Here is a 23,224-nt window from a genome sequence, read left to right as displayed (position 1 = left end):
AAAAAATAAAAGTTATAAATCAAAGTAACCTTTTCAAATATATTTTATATAAGTAAATACTATTGAGTTGCAATAATTTTTGACTTGCTTGTGAATTTTATCTAACTGGAAAAAATAAGTGAGAAATATAATCTTTGTATTATAATTGTACGGAAGAAAATTTTACAATCACTTCAGTTTGATTTTTTGGGGGGTAGGGAGAGATTTTAAGTGACTAGACATTTGCATGTATGTGTATCCTTGAGTTGTTTCTTGGAAGCAATATGGGGAGATACTGCCAGACATAAAGTATATTCTTATAAATGGTACTTACCTATGAGCATGGATTTATAACAATTAATGAATGATCCATAATGGCTTACTTTGAACATACTCTGTATTTAGGTATACAGCCGAAACATGCATCCTAATATAATCAACTTAATAGCAGACTACATTATGGTCTCATTCTGCAGAAACAATGCTAGAATAATCAGGAATATCAATTATTTTACCCTTGTCTATTTCAATCAAGAATAAAACCATTAAGCATATATGATAATGATCATAGTTGAATTTACTGGATAGGAGGAATATAGGGGAAAATGAAAATACAGTAGGATATAAAAATCATAAAGTTATCCAAACTTAACAATAACTTGAATCACATTTTTGCATATTCAGCATATTATGCTTAATAGCATTAAAATAATGAATGAACTGCATCTTGGGATTGGTTCAGAGTAAACTGATGAATAAAGAGGAAAGATGGAAAGCATAGAGCCTTGGTGGAGCAGTGGGCTAATGCCTCCTTAAGTAACACCAGCTGCCTGCAATTAGTGCAGGTTCGCATCCCACCAGGCTCAAGGTTGACTCAGCCTTCCATCCTTCCGAGGTAGGTAAAATGAGGACCCAGATTGTTGGGGGCAATTAAGCTGACTTTGTAATAATGCCGCTTGGGGGGTGTATGAAAGCCCTAATAAGCAGGCATATACATAGAATGAAGGCTACTGCTAAGCTTGTAAGCCGCCCTGAGTCTTCGGAGAAGGGCGGGATATAAATGGAATTAAAATAAAAATAAAATAAATAAAATAACATTTGGGAATTAAAACAGCCCTGTGATGATAATCACTGCAAAGATTGGAAATGCTATGGTTGGTTACATGGTCACTCAAATATTTAGACTGAATTTGGCATTTTTATCCACCTATTTCTCCAGTTCTTTCTCTTCTATTCACTTGTCTCCATGTAATGCAATGTACAGACCTTTTGTCTTTCTTATTGACGGTTGTTAAGTATGAAGTGTCAGGTGTTAGGTGCTTGTCTGTTTGAAGTCCCAGAGCACTTTTAACTTCTTCATTTTCTATTACTTTGTCTATTTTGTAGTCCCACCAATTCTTGCTTGCAGACAAATGGTATTTCTTGCAGACATTCCAATACACCTTTATCATACCATAGTTTGTAGTCAGTCTGGGCGACCTTCTTGCAGCAGCTAACCAGGTGGTCCGCTGTTTCTTCAGCTTCTTTGCATAGGGAGCACTTACTGTCTGTTGCTGTTTTCTCAATTCTGGCTTTGTATATTTATTCTTGAGGCTTAGTCTTGTGCAGGCAGAACTAGCCACTTCTGTCTTCTTCTTTCTTTAGGTTTCTTGCTTTTAACCATTGTCAGATCATGTTATTATCTGTTTTCCCTGATATTTTTTTTAATGTGCAGCCATGCAATGCTTCCTCTACCCATGGATCTGTTTTGTTCTTCATTTGGTGTTTCTCCTAGGCCAGTTTGGTCTCTCAAATACTCAGTAAGCATTCCTGGCATACTAGCTTTAGTATATACTCTTTACTATCCTTCAGATATTCTTCCTTTGTCCTTTTTTTTTCTTCTTCAGTTGTTTGATGCACTACAACTTTCCATGCCCACTATTCTCCTTGGTAAATGTCAGCATCACTGTGAGGATGAAGGGCGTGATTCAATGTCATTATTTTTCTGGTCTTCCTATCCATGGCCTTAAGTTCTGCTTGAGTCCAGTCCACTACTCTACCTGTGTATCTAATGACTGAAATTGCCCAGGTATTGATTGCCTTCATGGTATTTCTTCCACTGAGTTTGGACTTTAAGATCTTCTTTACTCTCTTGATGTATTCACTTCTAATCTTTTTCTTGACTACAGTGTGCTTTTTGTGGTCAGCTTGAAGGATGCTAAGGTTTTTGTAGTGATCATCTTCATCCAGAATTTTGATGGTATTTCCATAGAATATCTTGATTCTTCAAGTGTTCACTGTTTTTCCTATTTGATCATGAACATGGCACACTTCTATTGCAATATCTTGACTGGATATACAGACAATGTTGAGCAGCGATTTTATTTCAGATGGTGTTTTTCCATACAGCTTCAAATTATCCACGTAAAGGAGGTGGGATAGACTGGCAGATGTTTTTCATGTTTGATAGCTATGACCTGAGTTATTCAATATTGTAGACAAAGGAGTCATGCACTGATGAACAGTTGTGGTGATAGTGAACCTCTTTGAAAGATTTCTCCTTGATATTAACCTCTCCCAATCTATGACCACCGACCAACAACCATTTCTTCCATATTGTTATTTTTTAATCCCTGTGCTAAGTGTTTCTTTGGAACAAGCTTCAAGGCAGGCAATCTTCTTTTGGTGTTTTTGTGCTATTCTACATGCTTAGTGATTCTTTGTTTCAATTCTTCTTTAATTAGAGAGTTTTGTTCTTTCTGAGGCAGAGGAGAGGGTGCCTGATTTTGCAATGAAAACTGTTCTGCCGTCCCTTATTGCCAACTTCCCCGGATTTGCCTCTATAATCTGAATTACTTCTGGCAAAGCTTTCTTTTCTTTTCCCTGAGTAGATCTTCGCAATTCTTCCAATTCTGCTGCTTCTTGTTGGGCTTGATATGTAACAATAGATCATTATTTCTTTCTTTTATATCTCTGTTTATTTTTGATGGGTAAACCAGCTTCTGGTGCTGATTGCTCAGCCAACAACTTTGATTCCTATAGACCATTCTTGACTGGATATCCAAGAATTCCAACACCTAAAAGTGTTCTTGTTGACTTTCTATGGGCGATGGCCAAGCCAGTATGTGTCTCCGTTTCTGTTGTGATTCCGTGTCAGCCTGTACTCCCAGCAGCTGAGTCTGAGGGATCTGAGGAGGAGGAGGAGGAGGAGGAGGAGGAGGGGTTTGGAGAGCCTTCAGTGTTGAAGGGAGGCTCTGATGCATTACAGGACTCTCAGTCAGAGGAAGAGCCGGGCCCCTCCAATCGTGTTCTTTATGAGGCTCAGCTGTGTGAGGAGGAGGATTCGGACTCTGATGAATCTGTTTAGAGACGCTCGAAGTAGAAGGCAGTTTAGCAGAGCAGACCAGAGAAAGTCTATGAGGCAACGCAGCAAAAGGAGGAGAAGACATTGAGAAGCCACACCTTGGGGCTGCTAATAAAAGGGGAAGGTGTGGGCGGCTGAAGGCAACCATTCGTAGAACTCCAAAGGAAATCCTGGTCTGTTTATGTTCTTGTTGATCTGCTTGTTTGACTCTTGTTTGCTGTTGGAACCATTTATTTTGCTAAGGAAAATATTCTGCTGCTTTCTGTTTTAAGGACTAATTATTTTGAACTGTATATAAATAAAAGGGTTGGGTTTTTTCCAGCCTATTGATTTAAAAAGAAAAGGGGTTGTCCCTGACACGCAAACAGGGATGGTCGTAGGCTGGAACAGAACTATTTCACCATTTTTTTTGTGGGCGAGACAGTCTTTGTCTGACTTCTGACAAAATCTGTCCAGTATGGTTGAACCTCTGGCATAGCTCTCATCTTCCTCAGAGCACATAAGCCCAACAATCATGTAAAGTTAGTGCCTCATTGAGGGTGGCCATTCTTCTTCAAGATAAACTTTGTTTCTCCTCTCAACATAACTTAAACTGGTTTTCCTGATTTTAACTATTAATATAAACGTATTGAAATAGAACTAATCTGTTTTCAGAGAAAATTGTTACCAACATGTTATGACTTGGAAGCAGTTCTCATGGAAAATGTATTGAAAATCGTCATCTAAGTATAGTTGATAAATCATTGTTGTTACACTGAGTTTGGCAAATTTCCTTCATGCATTTTAAGGGGAAGTTTGCCCTGACCAATATTTGGTTGGAATTTTTGTTGTTTATCTGATGATTTGTTTTTGCTTTTTGTGGTGTATTCTAATACATGCACAAACTTGATTCAGGAACATAATGAATGGCTTATAAAGATAAGATGGACCTTAAATATATTCTGCTATTTGATTTTTCCCAGTGACCTTTGATACCATTGACTATAGATTACTCGTAACTCTTCCAAAACACCTGAATCAAGAGAGACTGTACATGTCCTGACTCAAAATCTAAATGCAGTGATGGAATGAATAAAGATCGATAAACTGGAAATGAATGAAAAGGCAAAGAGTGGAGCAGGTGGTTATCTGCATTATAGGAGATGGGAGTGAATGGGTTGCATATTCTGAATGCTATTGCATTCTTTCAGAAAAAATACATGTTTTGAGAGAGCTTCCAGAACTGTAACTCTCCTTGGAAATTTTAAGTGATTACAATGTCCAAGAGTGCATATTATCACTATGCCCTTTCCTGGACACTACAGCTACAGTTATCCATGCACTGTTAGGTTACACTAGCTAGTATAATGTCTTCTATGGGAGCTACTTTTCCACTTGGTACAAAAGGTGCAAATGAGGTAGGATGTGGTACCAAGATTGCCAACAGGACATTTAGCTATCCTGAAGCCACACTTCCTTTGAAACAACTGCAGTGACCAATTGGCTATTGAGCCAGATTTGGTTGAACAGGCTATATAACTGACTTTCTTCTCCATTGCAATCTGGTTAATTATTGAGATCGTTAGGGAATGTGCCAAGAATTGCACAATGCCACCTGGTGGTTACGGATAAGTGGGTCTTTCCCATAGGACAGGGGTGTCAAACTCAATTTCATTGAGGGCCGCATCAGCATTGCGGTTGCCCTCAGGGGGCCGGGTGGGTGTGGCCTGGGTGGGTGTGGCCTACTGGGTGGGCGTGGCTAGAGTGCGTATGGCCTACTGGGTGGGCATGGCCAGCTCTACATCGTTTGCATCAAGGGGGCCTATGGGGGCCTGGGCAGGAGTGGGACAGATCTGAGGGTCTCTGGCAAAAGGAGGGTCTCTGGGCCAGGGCCAAGGCAGTGGGGGCCGTTCCCTCACTGTTTCCAGGATGGCTTCGCAGGCTGCATGAAACCACTTTGCGGGCTGGATCTGGCCCCTGGGCCTTGTGTTTGACATGCCTACCATAGGAGCACCTTAATTCTGGAAGGCTTTTTCCTCTGAAATTGCTGAAGTGCCTATTATAAAGTCGTTAACTTTTTTGTCAACTTTTTAATCATTATGGTTTATATTGCTTTATTATTGTATGTTATATTTTCAAAATGGAGTATTGATGTATTTGCATAGGAAGCAGTATAAATTGGTGCGATAAAGAATGAAAGAAAAACTTCAAGGTCTTAACCAACTAAAAAGATTACAAATATTTTTCTTGATTACGTGACTTAAACTTTGAGAAAGAATTAAGGATAGTGCCCAATCTTTCATTATGTCAATGGAAAATTTCTGTTACTTTATTAGAAAGGAAAGAAGGGTTATTCTTCCCCAGGGCTTTTTTTGTCATAGAATGCCCAGAACGGAGTTCTGGCACCTTTTTTGGATGGAACCTTGTAGGGTAAGCAAGGCGGGTTGTATGACGTGTGTGAGTTCTGGCACCTTTTTTTTTGTTGTTGTTTACAAAAAAGCACTGTCCCCTCAACCTTAGAAACTGATATATGCTTTGAAAATGAGAAGTGGAGATTTTATAGACTCTTACGAACAGAATTATGTTTCTGTTTCATTATGTTCATACGGTTGAAATGCTTCCTTTTTTCCCAACTTAGAAGATAAAATGTTTTCAAACTATTTTTGCTAAAAGAATTTTGAGGCTGATGCTATGAATAATATCTTACTATTCAAATCATTTATTAATGCCATTATATGAAAAGTTAATCTTATTACTGTATTTAGGACATCGTTATTCTTGGATAGGTTTACTTCATTAAAAAAAAGTTATACATAGTTTATATGTCTTATGTTTAAAACTGTATTATAATTTTCTTTTTTTTACGTATATTGTCCAATAATATTTTGTTCAATGTAACATTTAATTTGCAAACAAAACAAAATTTGGTCATTTTATCTCAATTTTTCCAGTTAGAAACACTGTTTTCATCTCAAAGCCTCTTTTGCACACCTGGGTGTTCTTCTTATGGTTAGAAAAAAAAAGATAACTCACCATGCCCCCTAATTATTGCATTTTCCTCCCAAGCTTAAAAGATAAAAATGATTTAATCTTTGGTATGATTTCTCTTGTGCGGTCTGGACTCAATGTGAGATTTATGTATTAGAGTACCTTCTTTAATAAAAAGGAGTGTGATAAAGAAGTTGAGAGACAATTATTAAGTTACATTTTCTTAAAAACATACTGTAGTGTGTAAAGGAAACCATACATGCCTATGAGGCTTAAAAGAAGAAGGACTTCTAAAAGGTCTCTTGAAGAGGTTCCTAAGGCAGTTACACTATTGTTTGAGAAAAAAAATGTTACATGCCTGTTTATTAGACTCTTTTCAACACATATCAAGTGTCTCCTGAGCAGAACTTAATTAAGTGCTCCTTGCTGAGATCCTGTTAAGCTGTATGGCATTGTGCATATTTTCAGTAATATAAAGTTTGGTTAGCTATAGATTTTCTTTTTTGAAAAATAATCTCATTAAAATGGGGCACATAAAGTTAGCATCAATTCCCAGCTTCAGGTAACTATTGTCATACTGACCTAGATGTGAATTTTAAGTTTATCTTTTACAGCCGAATAATTTATTCCTTTTTTTCCTAACAAAGGATCTAATTCATTTCCTCTTTTCAAATCCCAGTTCCCCTCCACTGTATATTTTGCTAGGTATGTAAATATGTACCTGGATCTTGACACAATGATGGGCTTTATGAGCTTTTCAGAAATCTGAACTGAAGGAAGGCAGACAGGCATGGATTTGTGAATTTATTTTGAATATGTCTATTTTGAAATATTACTAAAATGCAAAGAGTCACTTCTTTATATTGCAGTATGTTTACCAGATGTCAGTCATTGGGATAAAAAAAAATCTCTACAGATTTGGAATCCTAGTAAAATCAGGGTTTAGAATGTTGTCATAAGATTGTTCAGCCTTATAATTGAAAATAACTATGGTTGTTTTATATATACATACATATACATATACATATACATATACATATACATATACATATACATATACATATACATATACATATACATATATATATATATATATATATATATATATATATATATATATATATAATTTAGAATGTATTTTTCCTTTTATATGTGTAAATTTTATCTGTACACAATTTAGGTTACAATTCATACATCTTGTCCTATAAGCGGTAAATATTAAATATAAATTTTGGTATTGAAGCTCTGTGACAAATGAAGCTAGGATATGGTACAGCTTGAGGATTTCTAGTTAACTTTTATACTCAGATATGTTGTTGGAAATAAGGGAGGACATTGCTTGTGGGAAAAATGAAATACTTTCCTTTCATCTTCACCAACATCTTTTATTCAGTGATTTAGCTGGAGTATTTAGAATGTCCTAATAAAATCATTTAGTAAAATAGTTTTGTTAATCTACTGTTAAGGAATGCCATGATTTTATAATAAATTGTGGGTTTAACATTTATCTCTACCCTATCTTCTAAAGTAGCTCTGGAAGTAATTTTCACCATTTATTTCTCTTCACCATAGAAGCGTCAGAAAAGACAAATATAAAATGTATGATTGTATTTCCCAGAATTTGATTATTTTGTACTAAAACCTGATTTTGATGGCGGTATATCCAGTACTGATATTAATGACAGCAGCGTCAATTTTCAAATCAATCTTTGCAGTAAGAAAATTGAATTTTATGGATCCCAGTTATATAGATACTGCCTCATAGTCCTTTATACCGAGTGTTGTGTTTTAAATTATAATATGGTTTCTTTATTACATTGAGGTATTCTAAATGACTGGATAGTTTACATTTCTTCCCATAAAGAAAGACATGTCCAGTGAGATTGTATTTTCTTTGAATATAAAGACCATATTACATAAGAACCTGCTTTTTGAAGTCCCTGTGCTTCAAAACTGATTTACCATGTGGCATGGCAGCTGCTATTCAAGAAACACATGCTCAAAGCTCTCTAGTGTATGTGGAACTAATTGTACTGCTTTTTGGATCCCAGCCCATACTTTCACTCTGTTGAATTGACTTTATGGAGCATGGTTTGTGAATGCTTTGCTAAAAATCCTTTTCAATGTGATTATATAATCTCATCATGGGATTTTCCATATAATGATGTGCTACAGAATACTCTTGAATTTTTTTGCAGAGGTTGAAAATATTTTTCATGCAATATAGAACTATTATAGACAAATACCTACTTACTGGTAGAAGTATAATACAGTTTTCATTTTGAGAAGAATGATTGTGCTAAATAGCTCAGAATATTGTTGGCTCACATAAGTGTCTTTTTTGTCCTCTAAAACATATTTTTAATATTAACAGATTTCAGTGATTCTAAAAAGAACTGAAAAACAGCAGAATATTAAAGATTAAATACTATGGTAATGATTTACATCAGTGTTGTTTCTTTTAGCACCTTGACATTTTTTATGATTCCATTTTTTTCAAGCAGCAGAGAATACTTACGATCAGTATATCTGATAAACTTGTCAATGCCTGTTTAAAACAGAATCACCCAGTCTGCTCTATTCATTCCCCACCCTCTTACATCATTTCAAGTATAATCTTGATAAGACAGAGATATGTCCTGGGCAGCTGTGTATAGCAAGCTCAGACGACAACTAATTTGTGAAGGAAAAAATTAAATCAGGAGGTAAATTATTTCATGATTGCTCATTCCCAACAGACCTGGGCATCATTCTGAAGAAAATATCAAATAATTGGTTTCAGACCGTGTCACACACATGCAATTCCCTTCGCTAATGGCTGTGTGAGGTAGCACTAGGCCTCAGGGGTCATGAAAGAACTGAAAATAGCTGACTGCCAGGCACAGCAATAGAGAGACAGTGCAAGTAGGAAATGAAGTGGCAATAAGTGCAATTCATAGGGGAAATGTGCTTCACTTGGAGTTTAATATATTGGTTTGGAATCTGGCAGTAAGCCATGCAACAATTGTTTACCTTTTCGTCCACATCTGCATCTGTTCTGTTTGGTGTGTAGCACTTAAATCCCTGCCCACAAACACTAAGATCAATATCTATTAGGGGGTCTTCTTTCTTTTTCATATTTTATAACAGATGCAGTCTGTGAACAATGTTTGCATTAGATTAACAAAGTCAGAAGGATTTGCTTGAAAACACTTAGTAGTTTTATGGATGGACTGTACAGTCCAATCATTCTGTGATTCAAAATCCAGTTGCCTTTTAAAATCCAGCGTCTTATAAAAATGCTAGCTTTTAAATTCTAATGATTAAAATTGATGTGAATTTTTAAACCACTGCATCAAGTTATATATGGAAGACTGTTACCATTGTCCCTAGCACTTTAACTTGAAATAGTGCTATAGCAACTATTCCAAAATATGAAATTGCATAAATTATTAGGGGTTGAAACACATAATTTTTAATTAGCTAGGATGGTTGTGTGTGACTGATAAGTCCCAATAAAGATGAAACCAGTAGTACACTGCCTCCTAGTGTTTAATGAATGTATAACAACTATAGGAATATGTACTGAAATATTTCTCTCCTGGGAGTTGAGGATGGAATCATGAAATCTCCGGTTTGAGACATGTCATAATGAAAGCTTTATCTCTCTAGTCTAGTCTGAAAGTACATATAAAAGAAGTCGTTTACTGTACATAGATGTTTAATACGGAAATAATGTCATTGACAGCTTACAAGTAACTAAGACACAAAATTGCAATTAGTCAGACCAGAATAAAAAAGGCTTAAACAAGGCTGAGTCAAGTCATATTAAGGCAGAATCAAAAAACAGATTTATATAAATGTGAAAGAAGGAGAATCAATCTATACACAGTATCATTTTCAAAGAGGCAGGAAATAATTTGGATAAGGATAAGACCAAAAACTAAATATACAGAGATTCCAGACAATAAATTGATGTTACCACAGTGAAATAAGGATGTGTATTTCCTTTTATATTTTTGATTTTTGTTTTGCAAGGCATTAGAAGAATAAAGATTTATGTTTGAAGTCTTCATTTTTACTGATTTTACTGATTACATTGCTAAATGCTGTTTATATTTTTGACATTTAAAATTGTTTTTGACATTATTTTCTCTGTTCTTACTGATCCAGGATATACAGCAATTTAAAAATAGTAACTAACATATTGTATTCAACTGTGACCAAAGCCTGGCATCCAATATGAGAAAAAAACCAGAGTTTGAATGTCCTCCAAATTATTTGTCTGATAAGGAGGCAAGCCACTGTATTTTGCAATTTTTCAAGGCTGAATTCTTATAGAATGTATTTCCACAACAGCTATTCAAGGATGCTTAGTAACGGCTTATGATTGCCATTATTATCAGTACTACAAAGGATCTCAGATGATACAATCAGGTGTTCTCGATACAAGTCACTACTGGTTCAGTCCTCCACATGAGTTTTAAATAGACCCTGCTGGTTGCAGATTATTATTTGCGGTAATGCAACAGTAGGCATTTTTTCCAAACCAAAAAGCTATCCAAAAGCATTGTCTTCATCTTCTATAGATTTTGTCTCTTTTACTAAATTAGAGAGCATCTTAATATTTTTAAAATAATAAAATTAACCAGATGTCCTTAACATACTATTATACTTGTAAATAATCCCTTAAAAATATTGTGAATGAGCTATATCCTTTTTAGAGTTTATTGTCATAAACCTGAGAAATAGCTCTAATTTCTGGACATTCCTACATAAGAAACTAAACATTTTTTTCCACAAATGTTAGAACAGCTTTCTGTTTTATTCATATGTACATAAAACATGTACATATTCTTTCTCTGATTTTTAGAAATAATCAGAAAAATTAATTGCAACATATAGCATTTAATGATATAGGCTTTTGCGTAACCCAAAATGACCGCATTTCCATTGCCAAAATAGCCTTTTAATCCTATCAGAAGGAAAACAGTGAAAAAGATCTCAGCTAAAAGTTCATCTAGGAAGCAAATGTGACACATGAATCTGATTTTCTTTTTCCTTATTTATAGCTGCCGAGGAACATTCCAGAAAAGGAATGAACCAGTGTTTAACATTACATCAACTCAAGTGCCTTTCCCAGCTTATAAAATCATTTTTGTTGATGGAAGAAAATATTGAAGAACTATCTTCAGGATTACTGTTAACATGTATGTCTGAGAAAAAAAGCACTCAAGGTAATGTATGGTTATATTTTCCATATATTGTTTTCTTCAAATAATTGATTTGTAGAATTTCAATACATATAATAAGGGAAACAGAACAATAACATATTTTCATTGGTCCTATAATGTCAACTTATTTTTTGATACGGTCATTTGAAGTATTTTGTTCTTGGTGGCTTATTTTCCTTTCTGATTGCTAGAATTATGCTGCCTAAAAACATATGAGATAGTCATATAAATTATATAAATAAATAAATTGTCATGTGATCCATTATGAAAAGAACACCTGATATGGACTTCCAAAGGAAAAAAATGGCAAACTGAAGATGGCTTTGCAAAATGTAGAGCCAACAATTGCAGCGAACCAGTGAGTAGATTGGCTCTTCAGAACCTCACTGGATAAGGAAAGCTATGTGATCACTCACATGTGCTCTAAAGAATTGCTTCTTGCAAAATTGTAAGACAGTTGTCCCTGTTGGGTTTTCAGCACCAGGAGACAATGAGAATAGCCATCTTGTTGACAACCATGGTTGATGCCTTTTAAAGGATATTAAGTTTGTAAACTTCTCTTTCTAATTATTACAAATTTATTGTCAACTATTTTTAAGGTATTAGAGTCCATTGGATTGACAACTGGGTTAGTTTGCTTTCAGTCCTCAATGACATAAAATTTTATTCATAACCTTTAATTTTTTTTAATGACATAAATAGCAAAAAGCTAAATAAGACCATGATCCTACAAAAGTATAAATGAAGTAAGGATCCAGTTAAATTTGGAATAAGATTTTGGAATTATTTATAAATGATTCTTCATAGTTAATTCCAAAATCTTATTCCAAATTTATCTGAACCCTTAATCCACTTATAATTTTCTAAGATGAAAGTCTTATCTAGCTTTTTGCTATTTATTGACAGTTAATTAACTGGGACCTTTGAAATGGCACAAAACATAACACTAAAAAAATGAACACTTTTAAGAATTCAGAAATTAATATCAACTATGTGAATAGCAATGTTTGCTTCTATGGACAGTTCAAACAATGTTATAGAAGAAATGGCAGATGAGGAACAAATTTTATTTGACAGTATAAAGATGGCATTAAAAGCAGATCTACAAATGACAGGCCATGAGAATGACATGGAAAAACATGTCTCATTGGCCATACAAAAGAAACCCAATGATACTTCAAAAATCAAAAGGGAAATACAAATAATAAATCAAGAAAGTGAACTGGATGATTTTTTTATATTGGATTTATAAAAGAGGTTTATTAAAGATTTGAAGGATTTTGTAAGAAGGGACAACGAAGAATGAAATTAAATTCTATGACATTACTTGAATGGATTACATACAGATTAAGATTGTAAGAAGTAAATCAAAGGAATATAGAATTGGTTTATTTGATCAAGATTAAAACTATATATTGTTATTTTTAGTAATCCTTAATAGACTTTCTGTTTAATTTTTAATTTAATTTTAATTTATTAATATTTCTATACCGCCCTTCTCCCGAAGGACTCAGGGCGGTGTACAGGGCAAGAATAAAACACAAAGCTACAAAAATTAAAAAGTAATTAAATACATGCCCATAAAAAACAATAAATACATTAATAAAACCCCAATAAAATGATAGTAAAAACCCCACCAATCCCCCCTCAGGCCAGGCCGGCTTGTTCGAACAGGTATGTTTTCAGATCGCGGCGAAAGGAGCGAAGATCGGACGCCATCCGGAGCTCAACCGGTAACTGGTTCCATAGCTCCGGGGCGCCCACAGAGAAAGACCTCCCCCTGGGGGCCACCAATCTACATTCTCTGACCGGTGGCACCCTGAGGAGGCCCTCTCTGTGGGAACGCACAGGGCGGAGGGAAGTTGACGCCGGCAGCAGGTGTTCCCTGAGGTACTCCGGACCTGTTGACATGAGGATTAAAAATATGATGCCTTTTGGATTTGCCTATAGATAAGGAGTGAGATATTGGATGAAGTGATCATTGGTTGTGTAAATAAGAGGGTGAAAAGTCACAAAAATTGTTTACATTTGTGATGAAAGTTGGAACTCACTTCTTTGCATATTGTTTCCTCTTTACTATATCTTTTTCTTTTCTTTTATTGTTCTTCTTTTGTCTTTGGACCTTGTACTCTTTCTTTCTATTCTTTCTTTGACTTTTTATTAGATTTTACTATTGTAATTAAAATCTTTAATAGGTAAATGAAAAATTACCTGATAAATAACTCAGAGAAACATGAGTTGAAAACATGTTTTAAAAATAATCAGTCCATAGGAAAAGGAAATAGAGTAGCAAAATTTTGGTAGCTGACAAATGGGAATATAAATTGGTGGTACAAAATTCTAGCTATTTTGATTACACCATGACATTTCTATGCATGTTTATTAAAAGATAGTAAAACAATGGGTTGTTTTAAATGAGTTAATTAAATACTGAATAAAATAGAAATAGATGATAAGGAGATCTATATGAAAATTATGCTACTGGGCTGATTTTTTGCTGACGGGATAAAAGTTAAATTTCCGCCCTCTTATGCTAGTTGTGATAAAAAATTAACAAAAGAAACTTCAAACTCTTCTTTCTTTCTCTTTCTGTTCTCCCCCCGTTTGCAAATTGTTTTCCCATTTCCCTCTGGCATTCCTTTGCTCCAACCATTCCTAGGCTAATGCATAATCCAAAATGATCATATTTCCACAGCCAAAATAATCTTTTAATCCTATCAGAAAGAAAACAATGAAAAAGATCTCAGCTAAAAGTTCATCTAGGAAGCAACCTCAATGAGGAAGCTTTGTTTACTAGATGAGAAATGAAAGTATGCCATTCTAATCAAGCACATGTTTGCTTATTTCAATATTCTATCAATACTGGAATCCGTAGCTAGGCTGTCTTGTCACAGCTTTGCTTTATAATAATAAAAAAATACATTTTGTTCAAACACATCTCACTTGCTTGTTCTTGAATCAGATCCTTTAGAAATCCCATCTCTCAGTCCCAAAGTATATAAGAATCATTGTCTTTCTATTGTTCAAGTTCCCTCTTTCTTGGAAAGCAGGTACCCGATGATCATTGAATAAAATTTGGCAATTTCTCCTCAGTGTCGTGCTCCTTTCTTTAGTCAAAACTTCCAGGACATTAGTATCGAAACAAATTGGATTGGTAGACAAATTTTACATCAGTATTGGTGATGGGGTAATGCCATTTCCCAGAACTGAAAGGTAGCAGGCTATTTTTACAGGTTTCAGTCAGCAGACAGATTGTATGATACACATAGCTCTGTCTTCCTATTGGTAATAAGGATCATTGGGTTGGAGAAGAATGCCCAAGGAACCTTTTTGTATCTGTCATCTTTATGGAATTGCCTCACTGTACTTCATTTTGCTTTCTACTGCCAGTTAGTTTACTAAAAAAGAAAAAGAAAATGGTATTGTTTAGCTGTTCTCTGTTTGGATTATTGTATTAATATATTTGATTTGATGTACAAAATGTTTGTAAAATTTCATTTAAAAACCTAAAATGTTCTTTTAAAAATTCCTTATCTTTCATTTTAGTTTTGCTAAAGTAATGTCTGGTTTTTAGCTATACCAGAAGTTTCCTTGGCCATCATTTTTCTCTAGATCAAGTGATGACAAAGAGCAATGGCTGCATAAATTGGATGTAAGAAGAACACTTAGGGTTTATTTTAAAAAAAATCAAAGATGTCAGATCTTCTGACAGATTGTTTGTAGTCCTAGAAGGTCTTAAGAGGGGTCAGGTAACTTTCAAGATTTCCTTAGCTGGATGATTATGGAACTGTATTAGGGAGGTGTACATAGTTAAGGCTAAAGTGGCTCCCAGGGTTTGTAAAGCTCATTACACTAGAACTGTAGCTGCTGCTTGGGCGGAGAGGTCGAAGGCTTCCATGTTGGAAATCTACAAGGTGACCACCTGGGTTTCTCTTCATATGTTTTCATAGTGTTACAACTTGGATGTAACCTCTTCTTTTGGTAGGAAGTTACTTATGAACCGGAAAAAGAGAGAGAGAACTTTGAAGAAAAGAGATACCCTTAGCATACACTGTTTGGAGCTACCATTAGACAAGTTCTTTGACAGCTTGCACAGTGGAAAGCTGTGAAAGTCAATTTAGATAGATGAAAATAAAAGTTACAGCTCAAGCTACTAATCCTCTCTGATGGTAATCCCACAGTAAATGACAGCGTTATAAGATATACGATATACAAAAAAAATGCAAACACATGTGAAATATTTTTTAGTTTTATAAAAATTATAAATTCCTTTGGTAACCTTATCATTTAAAAAGTCTATTTTGATTCTGTTGTTATAAACATTTAGTTTACGAGAACAGTATTTAGAAAAGTATTTCATTTCAAAATGTTCATTTGACTTCTATATATTTATAGTTCTAGAGTAGTTTTCACTACAGACTACATTCATGTGCAATATCAAATATTAAACTAAAAAATATAAACCACTGGAGGTTACTTGGAGGACCCAGATTGTTGGGGGCAATTAAGCTGAATTTGTAATAATGCCGCTTGGGGGTGTGTGAAAGCCCTAATAAGCAGGCATATACATAGAATGAAGGCTACTGCTAAGTTTGTAAAGCCGCCCTGAGTCTTCGGAGAAGGGCGGGATATAAATGTAATAAAAATAAAAATAAAATAAAAAATAAAATACTTTGCGCCAGTTATTCTTTCTGCCCAACACACCTCACAGCTGTTGGAAAAGTAGAAAAAAGGAGTATTGGTTTGTTTGCTATCCTGATATATATATGTAAAAACATCAAAAATTAATCTGAAAAATATGATCAGTTATGTAAACATGAATATGCTTGATTAGGTGAATCAATGAACCTCAGAAAATAATAAAGTTTCTCAAATGGTAAGCTAGTTGATTGAATTAACAATAAAGTAAAAATAATTCATCTTGAGAGCAGCATCGCTCAAAAATTTTGTATTTGTCATTTGGACAAAGATTTGGGAGATATTTCTAAGAAAGGAAGGGTAGGTCTTGATTTCCTGATTCTTCTTTCCTAGAACTAGCAGATAATGGAAGAAAATATGACTGGTAAATTAGATTTGGTCACCGCTGAGAAAGAAGAATGCTTCTTTTAATTGCTGATCCATTGTTCTCCTAAAATTACATTGCAATTAAATTATTGGAATATTTTACCGTACCTAGTACAATCTTTATAATTGGAGATAAGATCTTTTGCAGGTACTTGGAACATTTAGTAGAAATCAAGAATAAAGCAGAACATCTGTATTAAAAATGAGGAATATTTGACTAAATAATGTTTTTCCTCCCTTCTAGTATGCTTTCTCATTTCTCTGATACTTCAGAGGTCTCTTGTAAAGATTTTCAAAAACATCTAAGGTACTTTTCATCTCCCTCTTACTCCCCCCCCCTTTGTTTGAGAAAGGTGAACTTTAGACAGATCTGATAATGAGCTCCAAGAATAGCTTTTTCCACTGGAGTTCTTTGAAATCATCTTGGGCAAACTTCTCAAGACGAGTTTTCAAGCTTTGCTTCAGGAAAATAGAAAGATTTGCAACAGTCTTTTCTTCATAGATTAAGAAGAAATCTGTTATTGTATATAAATCAATTGTTAAACATAACGCAGTTAGATGTATTAATTGCTTTAATTCCTTCAGCTGAAGCCAATTTAATATTTAGAATCTGTCTGGATCCTAAAAACAATACTGTAGCAAATAAATAGTATTTTTTAGGAAACATGGTAATGGAGGAATAAAACATTTACTCAGAACATAGCAATCAGACATTGTTTAATAGGCTTGCTAGAATTTTTCTACAGAACCAAACCATAGGAAAGAATGTAGGTGTACAATCAAGTGATTATGTTATACGAACTTATACTTATACTTAAACTTATACTTCCTGGAAGCTTCTTATTTCTAAAATATCATATTCATAATTTTTTTATTGTGGAAGAAATGTTGCGTTAAATACCCAATAATGATAAAAACAGTGACTGCAAGATTAGACCTGTAGTTACAAACCGTATTATTTTCAGGGCAATAGTTTCTTTTAGGTTTGTATGGGGGGGAAAAACCTATTTCAATCCAGAATGGTTGTCCCTTATGTTCTTTACCCCAGGTGGGAGTCATTTTTAATCTGAGGAGGATGCATTTCTTCAGAAAAAAATATTTTGCATAATGAATTCATTGTGCTGGAAAGCTGACATTCCTATTCATTTTCTTCCAACTCTCTTTTCTAAATTTGCTTTCTTCCTCACTCTTTCTTCATTTCTGCCCTTGCTGAAAATCTTTAATTAGATTGGGAGGTAGGGTGGGGAAGGAGGAACACTTTCAATTTGTGCAAATTCTATAGAGGATTCATATTGTGTGGGTGGAAGGGAGAGAACTTCAGTATCAATATCTTCCCAAACACCAATAGAATCTCCTATTGAAGAGGCTTGGGTACACTCAAGATTGTTTGAGAGCCTATTTAGTAGGACTTCGGATTCTGTTGCCTTTGAGTGTTCAGTAAGCATTCATATCATGCCACAAGTGTTTGCTGTGAATTGGTTGGTAGATGACTGAGGATCTTGCAAAATCCTTAGATAAATAAGTTGTAGCAAGAACCCAGATAGATAAATAATAGCCAGAAACACCAACAGAAAAGGAGAATCATATTCTAAATATTGCTAGTTATTTTCTTTGGACATCGGGACATGGTCTAGGAAAGGGAGTGCTAGCTTGAAATCCATGTTTTCTGAAGAAAGCACTTCCCACAATATTCTATAAATATGAAATCTGCCTGCTAAATTGATAGAGTTAGTCTCAAACATCAAGGATTGGCAGAAAACCCATTTTGCATCCCTAGCAATCCCTGGTAACAGGGCCTTCTCCTGTATGCAGAGGCCATTTCAGTATTTGTTTTACTAACAGCTGTCAATTAAATTCAAAACATCTTTATAGATCATATTAACATTTAAAAAGTTTGTAAGTTAGAAGTTTTTTTCTCAAAATTAATCTTTTATTTTACCAATATTTTGCAGGAGTTCTGGAAAAAACTTGTGGGGAGCTTTTTACAAGGGACAGGAGAGAAAATGAATCCAGCGAATTTCCTGAGCATATCTTCAAGGTTAAAAAGGTGCATTAAATAAAAATTAAAAACACTTTAATTCTGAGAGATAGTTTTCCTCTGTATACATCAGTATAGAATATTAACATATTCATTAGAAATCACTTGTATGTAGATGTTAATATCAGCACAATAAATAATTTAAGCTCGAGTGAGAATAGGAATTTTGAGAATATATAACAATTTGCTGAGCCATTTTAGCCCTACTAGATTACATGCAGAAATGTTTTCCCATGTTTTTGTTAATTTTTAAGAAATTAAGAAAAAAGACTTTAAGAAGTATGTTATTTTGTTACTTTGGGATAGTTCTTTCCTATTTGCACAATTTATACTAATGTACAGCTTATTGTCCTACATATAAAAGATACTTGTATATATTTCTTGTGGTTGGCACAAAAACAAACTTCTGATATTAGTGCTACCACAAGATAAAGCTGGTGGAAAAGGGCAATTGTTTGCTTTGAACACATAAAAGTGTTGATAAAATAATGGGCCTCCCCTCAATTCCATACACCAAATTTTGGGGTATAGGAATAACCATCTTACTTAATCAGATCTGTCACATTTAGGAAAATATTAAATAAATTTCAAAAACTTTAATAAAAATTTTGTATGGTTATAGAAATAATAATTATAAGCTATAATTCATATAGCTTAGTCTATAGATAAAGATTTTAGATTTTTAAGGATGAAAATTTGAACCTTGTTATGTATCCAAGTTTGAATACTATTGTAACATATGGTATTTATAATAGTATGTGATACTTGTTAAAGGATCAAATGTATTGAGTTTTGATAAAACATCTTTTACCATTAACAAAATGAATTTCATGGCTGAGAAAAAATTAAGGGTGTTCAGATGTGTTGTCTTTGAATGACAGAATGATATGCTAATTACAATATGCTGCTAAAAGTCTCACCCTTTTAAAATTAATTGGTTATTTCAGATACAAAGCTCAAAACTAGCTTTAGTGGTTTGAATCTCACCCAATAATATTTATTGATTTTAATTTACTGCGTCCTCTCTTGATTGTTTAATAATTATTCATATATCTATGATTTGGTTGATACAGTCTATGTACACACTGCAACAGTCTCCATCTTCAACTTTATCTTTGTTCAACATCAGTATCATATAGACTGTACTTGGCTTACACATTAGAAAACTCTTCACTCTAGGCCAGGGGTGTCAAACTGCTGGCCTGCCGGCAGGTTTCATCATACCAAAGCTGGCAATGCAAAAAGAGTCGCGATACGTTGCGAAATTTCATGTGACGTGGCGAGTTTGACACCCATGCTCTAGGCCAAGGGTAGGCAACCTTGGCTCTTTTATGACTCGTGGACTTCAACTCCCAGAATTCCTGAGCCAGCCATGCTAGCTCAGGAAATCTGGGAGTTGAAGTCCACGAGTCATAAAAGAGCCAAGGTTGCCTACCCCTGCTCTAGGCCCAGGTTAACTAGATATGTTCCAGCTTAATTTGAATGAAAGCAGCTACAGTAGATGATAATGGCTAAAATACATTTCAATTGAAACAGCTCATATAATCTGTGTGAATGTCAGCAAAACAATTTTACTGCATGGAATAAAATATAGAAGAAAAACAAGGAGTCAATTCTAATGTCAAACAAATACTATGAAAAGTAATTAGCTTTCTAAAGTTTTGCATTCCAAACTTTAGAAAGCTAGTTACTTTCCATACTGTATCCAAAGGAATGCAATTACACATTACTCAGATTAATCCAGTCATTATCCTTTCCTTTTCAAAGGTTGCGTGGGATGTGGGTATGGCCATTGGATATTAAAGTATGCCTATGTTGTCTAATAAACTGAACACATAAAACAATTAAAAATTGCCATATTATATTTTAATGTTTCAACTTAACTCTGATTTTTCTTTTCCTTCTCCAAGCCAGGTCCAACATTTATCTGAACAATATTGAGACTTGACCTCTGTCAAGTTCCCAGGAATAGGTTTTGTTGTGGGTGGGGAAAATACAAAAGTAATTTCTTATTTGTTGATGCTGTCATTTCCCTTCAGATAATCCAGATAGATGTTTAAAACTGTCACAGATATTTGAAACTGTACATTTGTATGTTAAATATTTATTGTATAAATTTACATTTCAGTCTACCATGCTAGAGTTTGGATGGAGGAATGTTTTTAAAGACCTGTCCTCTTCAATAGCACACAGTATAATAATTGCAGTTGAAGATTTTTCTGGTAAAATTCTTGAACGTGAACAAAATGAACAATCTTCAGCTACCTTTTATATGATGTGTCTTGTAAATGTACAAAACATGAATGAATCCTGGAGAATCATCCATGAGAAAGAGCAACCAAAACAGATTTCAAAGGCATGTATCCAAAAATATGAAAGTTTGAAATTCTATAGCATGTTATATTTGTTGGAAGTACCTATAAAGTCAATAATACCCACAAATACCATAATTGCTCTTGTTTATTTAACAGTAAATTAATTGGAAGTGTAAGTTGTAAGTTACAACTGCAAGCATCTTAGAGTATGCTGGAGTTGCTTGATCATTGTAATAGATTCTGCTTTGAATGGAGTGAATTAAGATTTAAAAGATGCGCCATATTTACCCAGTAGATTCCCTCTTCCCAAATAACTAGATTTAAATTGAGGAGTTTTATTCACAGTGACAGAAAACAAAAAAAAACAAAAAATGGGTGAGGAATTCTACTATAAAACTGCTGCTGAAAAGCTGGATGCATTTGAAGATTATTCCTGTCTTGATAAAGGCCACAGCATGTTGAATTTAATTTTTTCATGGTGCTTAAATATATCTTTTTTGTCTTTATTTCTTTCAGTGGCCAGTTACCTCTCTCTTGCCTCATTTATGTCTATCTTTTTTTTTCTTCCTATCCATGTATGTATGCATGTATGTACATGCATACATACACACATGTATGTATCATATAATCATTTGGGGAGGAGAAATTGCTAAGATTTGTTTCAAGTGGAAGTTGTATTTTTTATAAGTTTGGAGAAATTGCTACTATATGTGTGTGTGTGTGTATGTATGTGTGTGTGTGTGTATATATATATATATATATATATATGTGTGTGTGTGTGTGTGTGTGTGCGCGTGTGTGTGTAAATTATTCAAATTGCTAATAAAGAATTTGGGAGGCACTTTATTAGCAATTTGAATAATTTACACAAATAATGAACTGTCATAAGTTGACTATATCCTGTGGATAAGCCTTGAGTCAGGCCAAAGCAGGAAAGAAAGAGTTAATTAGCAAGGTGCATTCAAAAATCCTTGACAAATTCTTAACACACACACACACACACACACACACACACACACACATATATATATATATATATAGTAGCAATTTTGTCAAGGCTTTTTGAATGCACCTTGCTAATTAACTCTTTCTTTCCTGCTTTGGCCTGACTCAAGGCTTATCCACAGGATATAGTCAACTTATGACAGCTCATTACATATATATATATATATAAATTTTTTGGATTTTTTTTTGGATTTGAGTTGTCACAGTAGTGACTACAGCTTGTTGATGGCCTTAGGTTTGCCACAGGTGATATGACTTGAATTCTTGAATTCATCCCAGTTTTTTTTAATGTGCTTAATATCTACAAGTTATATTTCTTTACACTTCATCCTTCGCCTTTTAGTGCCAGAAAATAAAATGATTTCTGAATTAATTTGTTTTCATGTCAAGTATACATTAAATGCCCTGTGTATCATTGAAAATCTTTGGAATAAAAATAACCGAATGCTAACATTTATCTTTTTTAGTTTTGTTCTGACATCATGGAAATACTTGAAATGTTGCTCCCATTGGCTCTGGCATGCACAGTTGAATTTCTCCAGGAAATTAAGGCAAACTTTATAGAGGCTTGCAGCAAAGTGGCAACAGCAATCTTGACCAGACTGGAAGAAAGAAGTAAAGATGTTCCTACAACAGCTCCACTTCAGAACTTATATACCATTCTTTCCACAGCAGTACATGTTTATCAGCATTTTAAAATGTATCAAAATGTAATGAAAGTGGACTGTGGAAAGTAAGTCTCTTTTCTGTGATAACAATGTGTTCTCCTTAATTTTTTTCTTTCAACTTCCTTTATGATCTATCCTGGTTAATTTTTTGATATTTGCTGCTAAAACTGAGAGTTGATATTTAAATGTAAAGTATTCTTCCTACTTACATCTATTCATCCCATCAGATCAGGCAGGAGAAGCATATTATAGGTCCCTTCTATTAAGAAATGTCAGCTGACAAGTTTAACTCTATGTAACTAATTTTCTATGCAAAGGAGGGGTCACTGTTGTCCTATCCAATCAGTTTTTCTCTTGTAATTTCCTTTGATGTGTTAATTATAAAAGGGACTGAAAGCTGAGTTTTGAGGTTCCCTTTTTGAATGAGATAGTGTGTGTTTATATATACTGTATATACTTATATCACATGCATGGACATGCATTTTCCTGACAGAACAATTAATCAGTGGAACAACTTGCCTTCAGAAGTTCCAAAACTGGAAGCTTTTAAGAAGAGACTGGACAACCATTTGTCTGAAATGGTATAGGGGTAGGCAACCTCGGCTCTTTTATGACTCATGGACTTCAACTCC

At 34.3% G+C, this 23,224-nt stretch overlaps 1 protein-coding gene across 1 annotated transcript in view; it reads left to right on the top strand.

Moving 5' to 3' along the window:
- The window catches only part of KIAA0825, a 173,584-nt gene that overhangs the window by 4,902 nt on the left and 145,458 nt on the right, over window positions 1-23,224 (top strand). The window contains exons 4-7 of the mRNA XM_081321758.1: window positions 11,341-11,505; window positions 18,519-18,613; window positions 20,733-20,960; window positions 22,392-22,657. Coding sequence (XP_081177884.1) covers window positions 11,341-11,505; window positions 18,519-18,613; window positions 20,733-20,960; window positions 22,392-22,657 — 754 coding nt within the window. The remainder of the gene's footprint in view (window positions 1-11,340; window positions 11,506-18,518; window positions 18,614-20,732; window positions 20,961-22,391; window positions 22,658-23,224) is intronic.

This window comes from Vipera berus (assembly GCF_964194415.1).
Source record: "Vipera berus genome assembly, chromosome: 2".
NCBI lineage: Eukaryota > Metazoa > Chordata > Lepidosauria > Squamata > Viperidae > Vipera > Vipera berus.
This window is presented reverse-complemented; position numbering and strand designations above follow the sequence as displayed.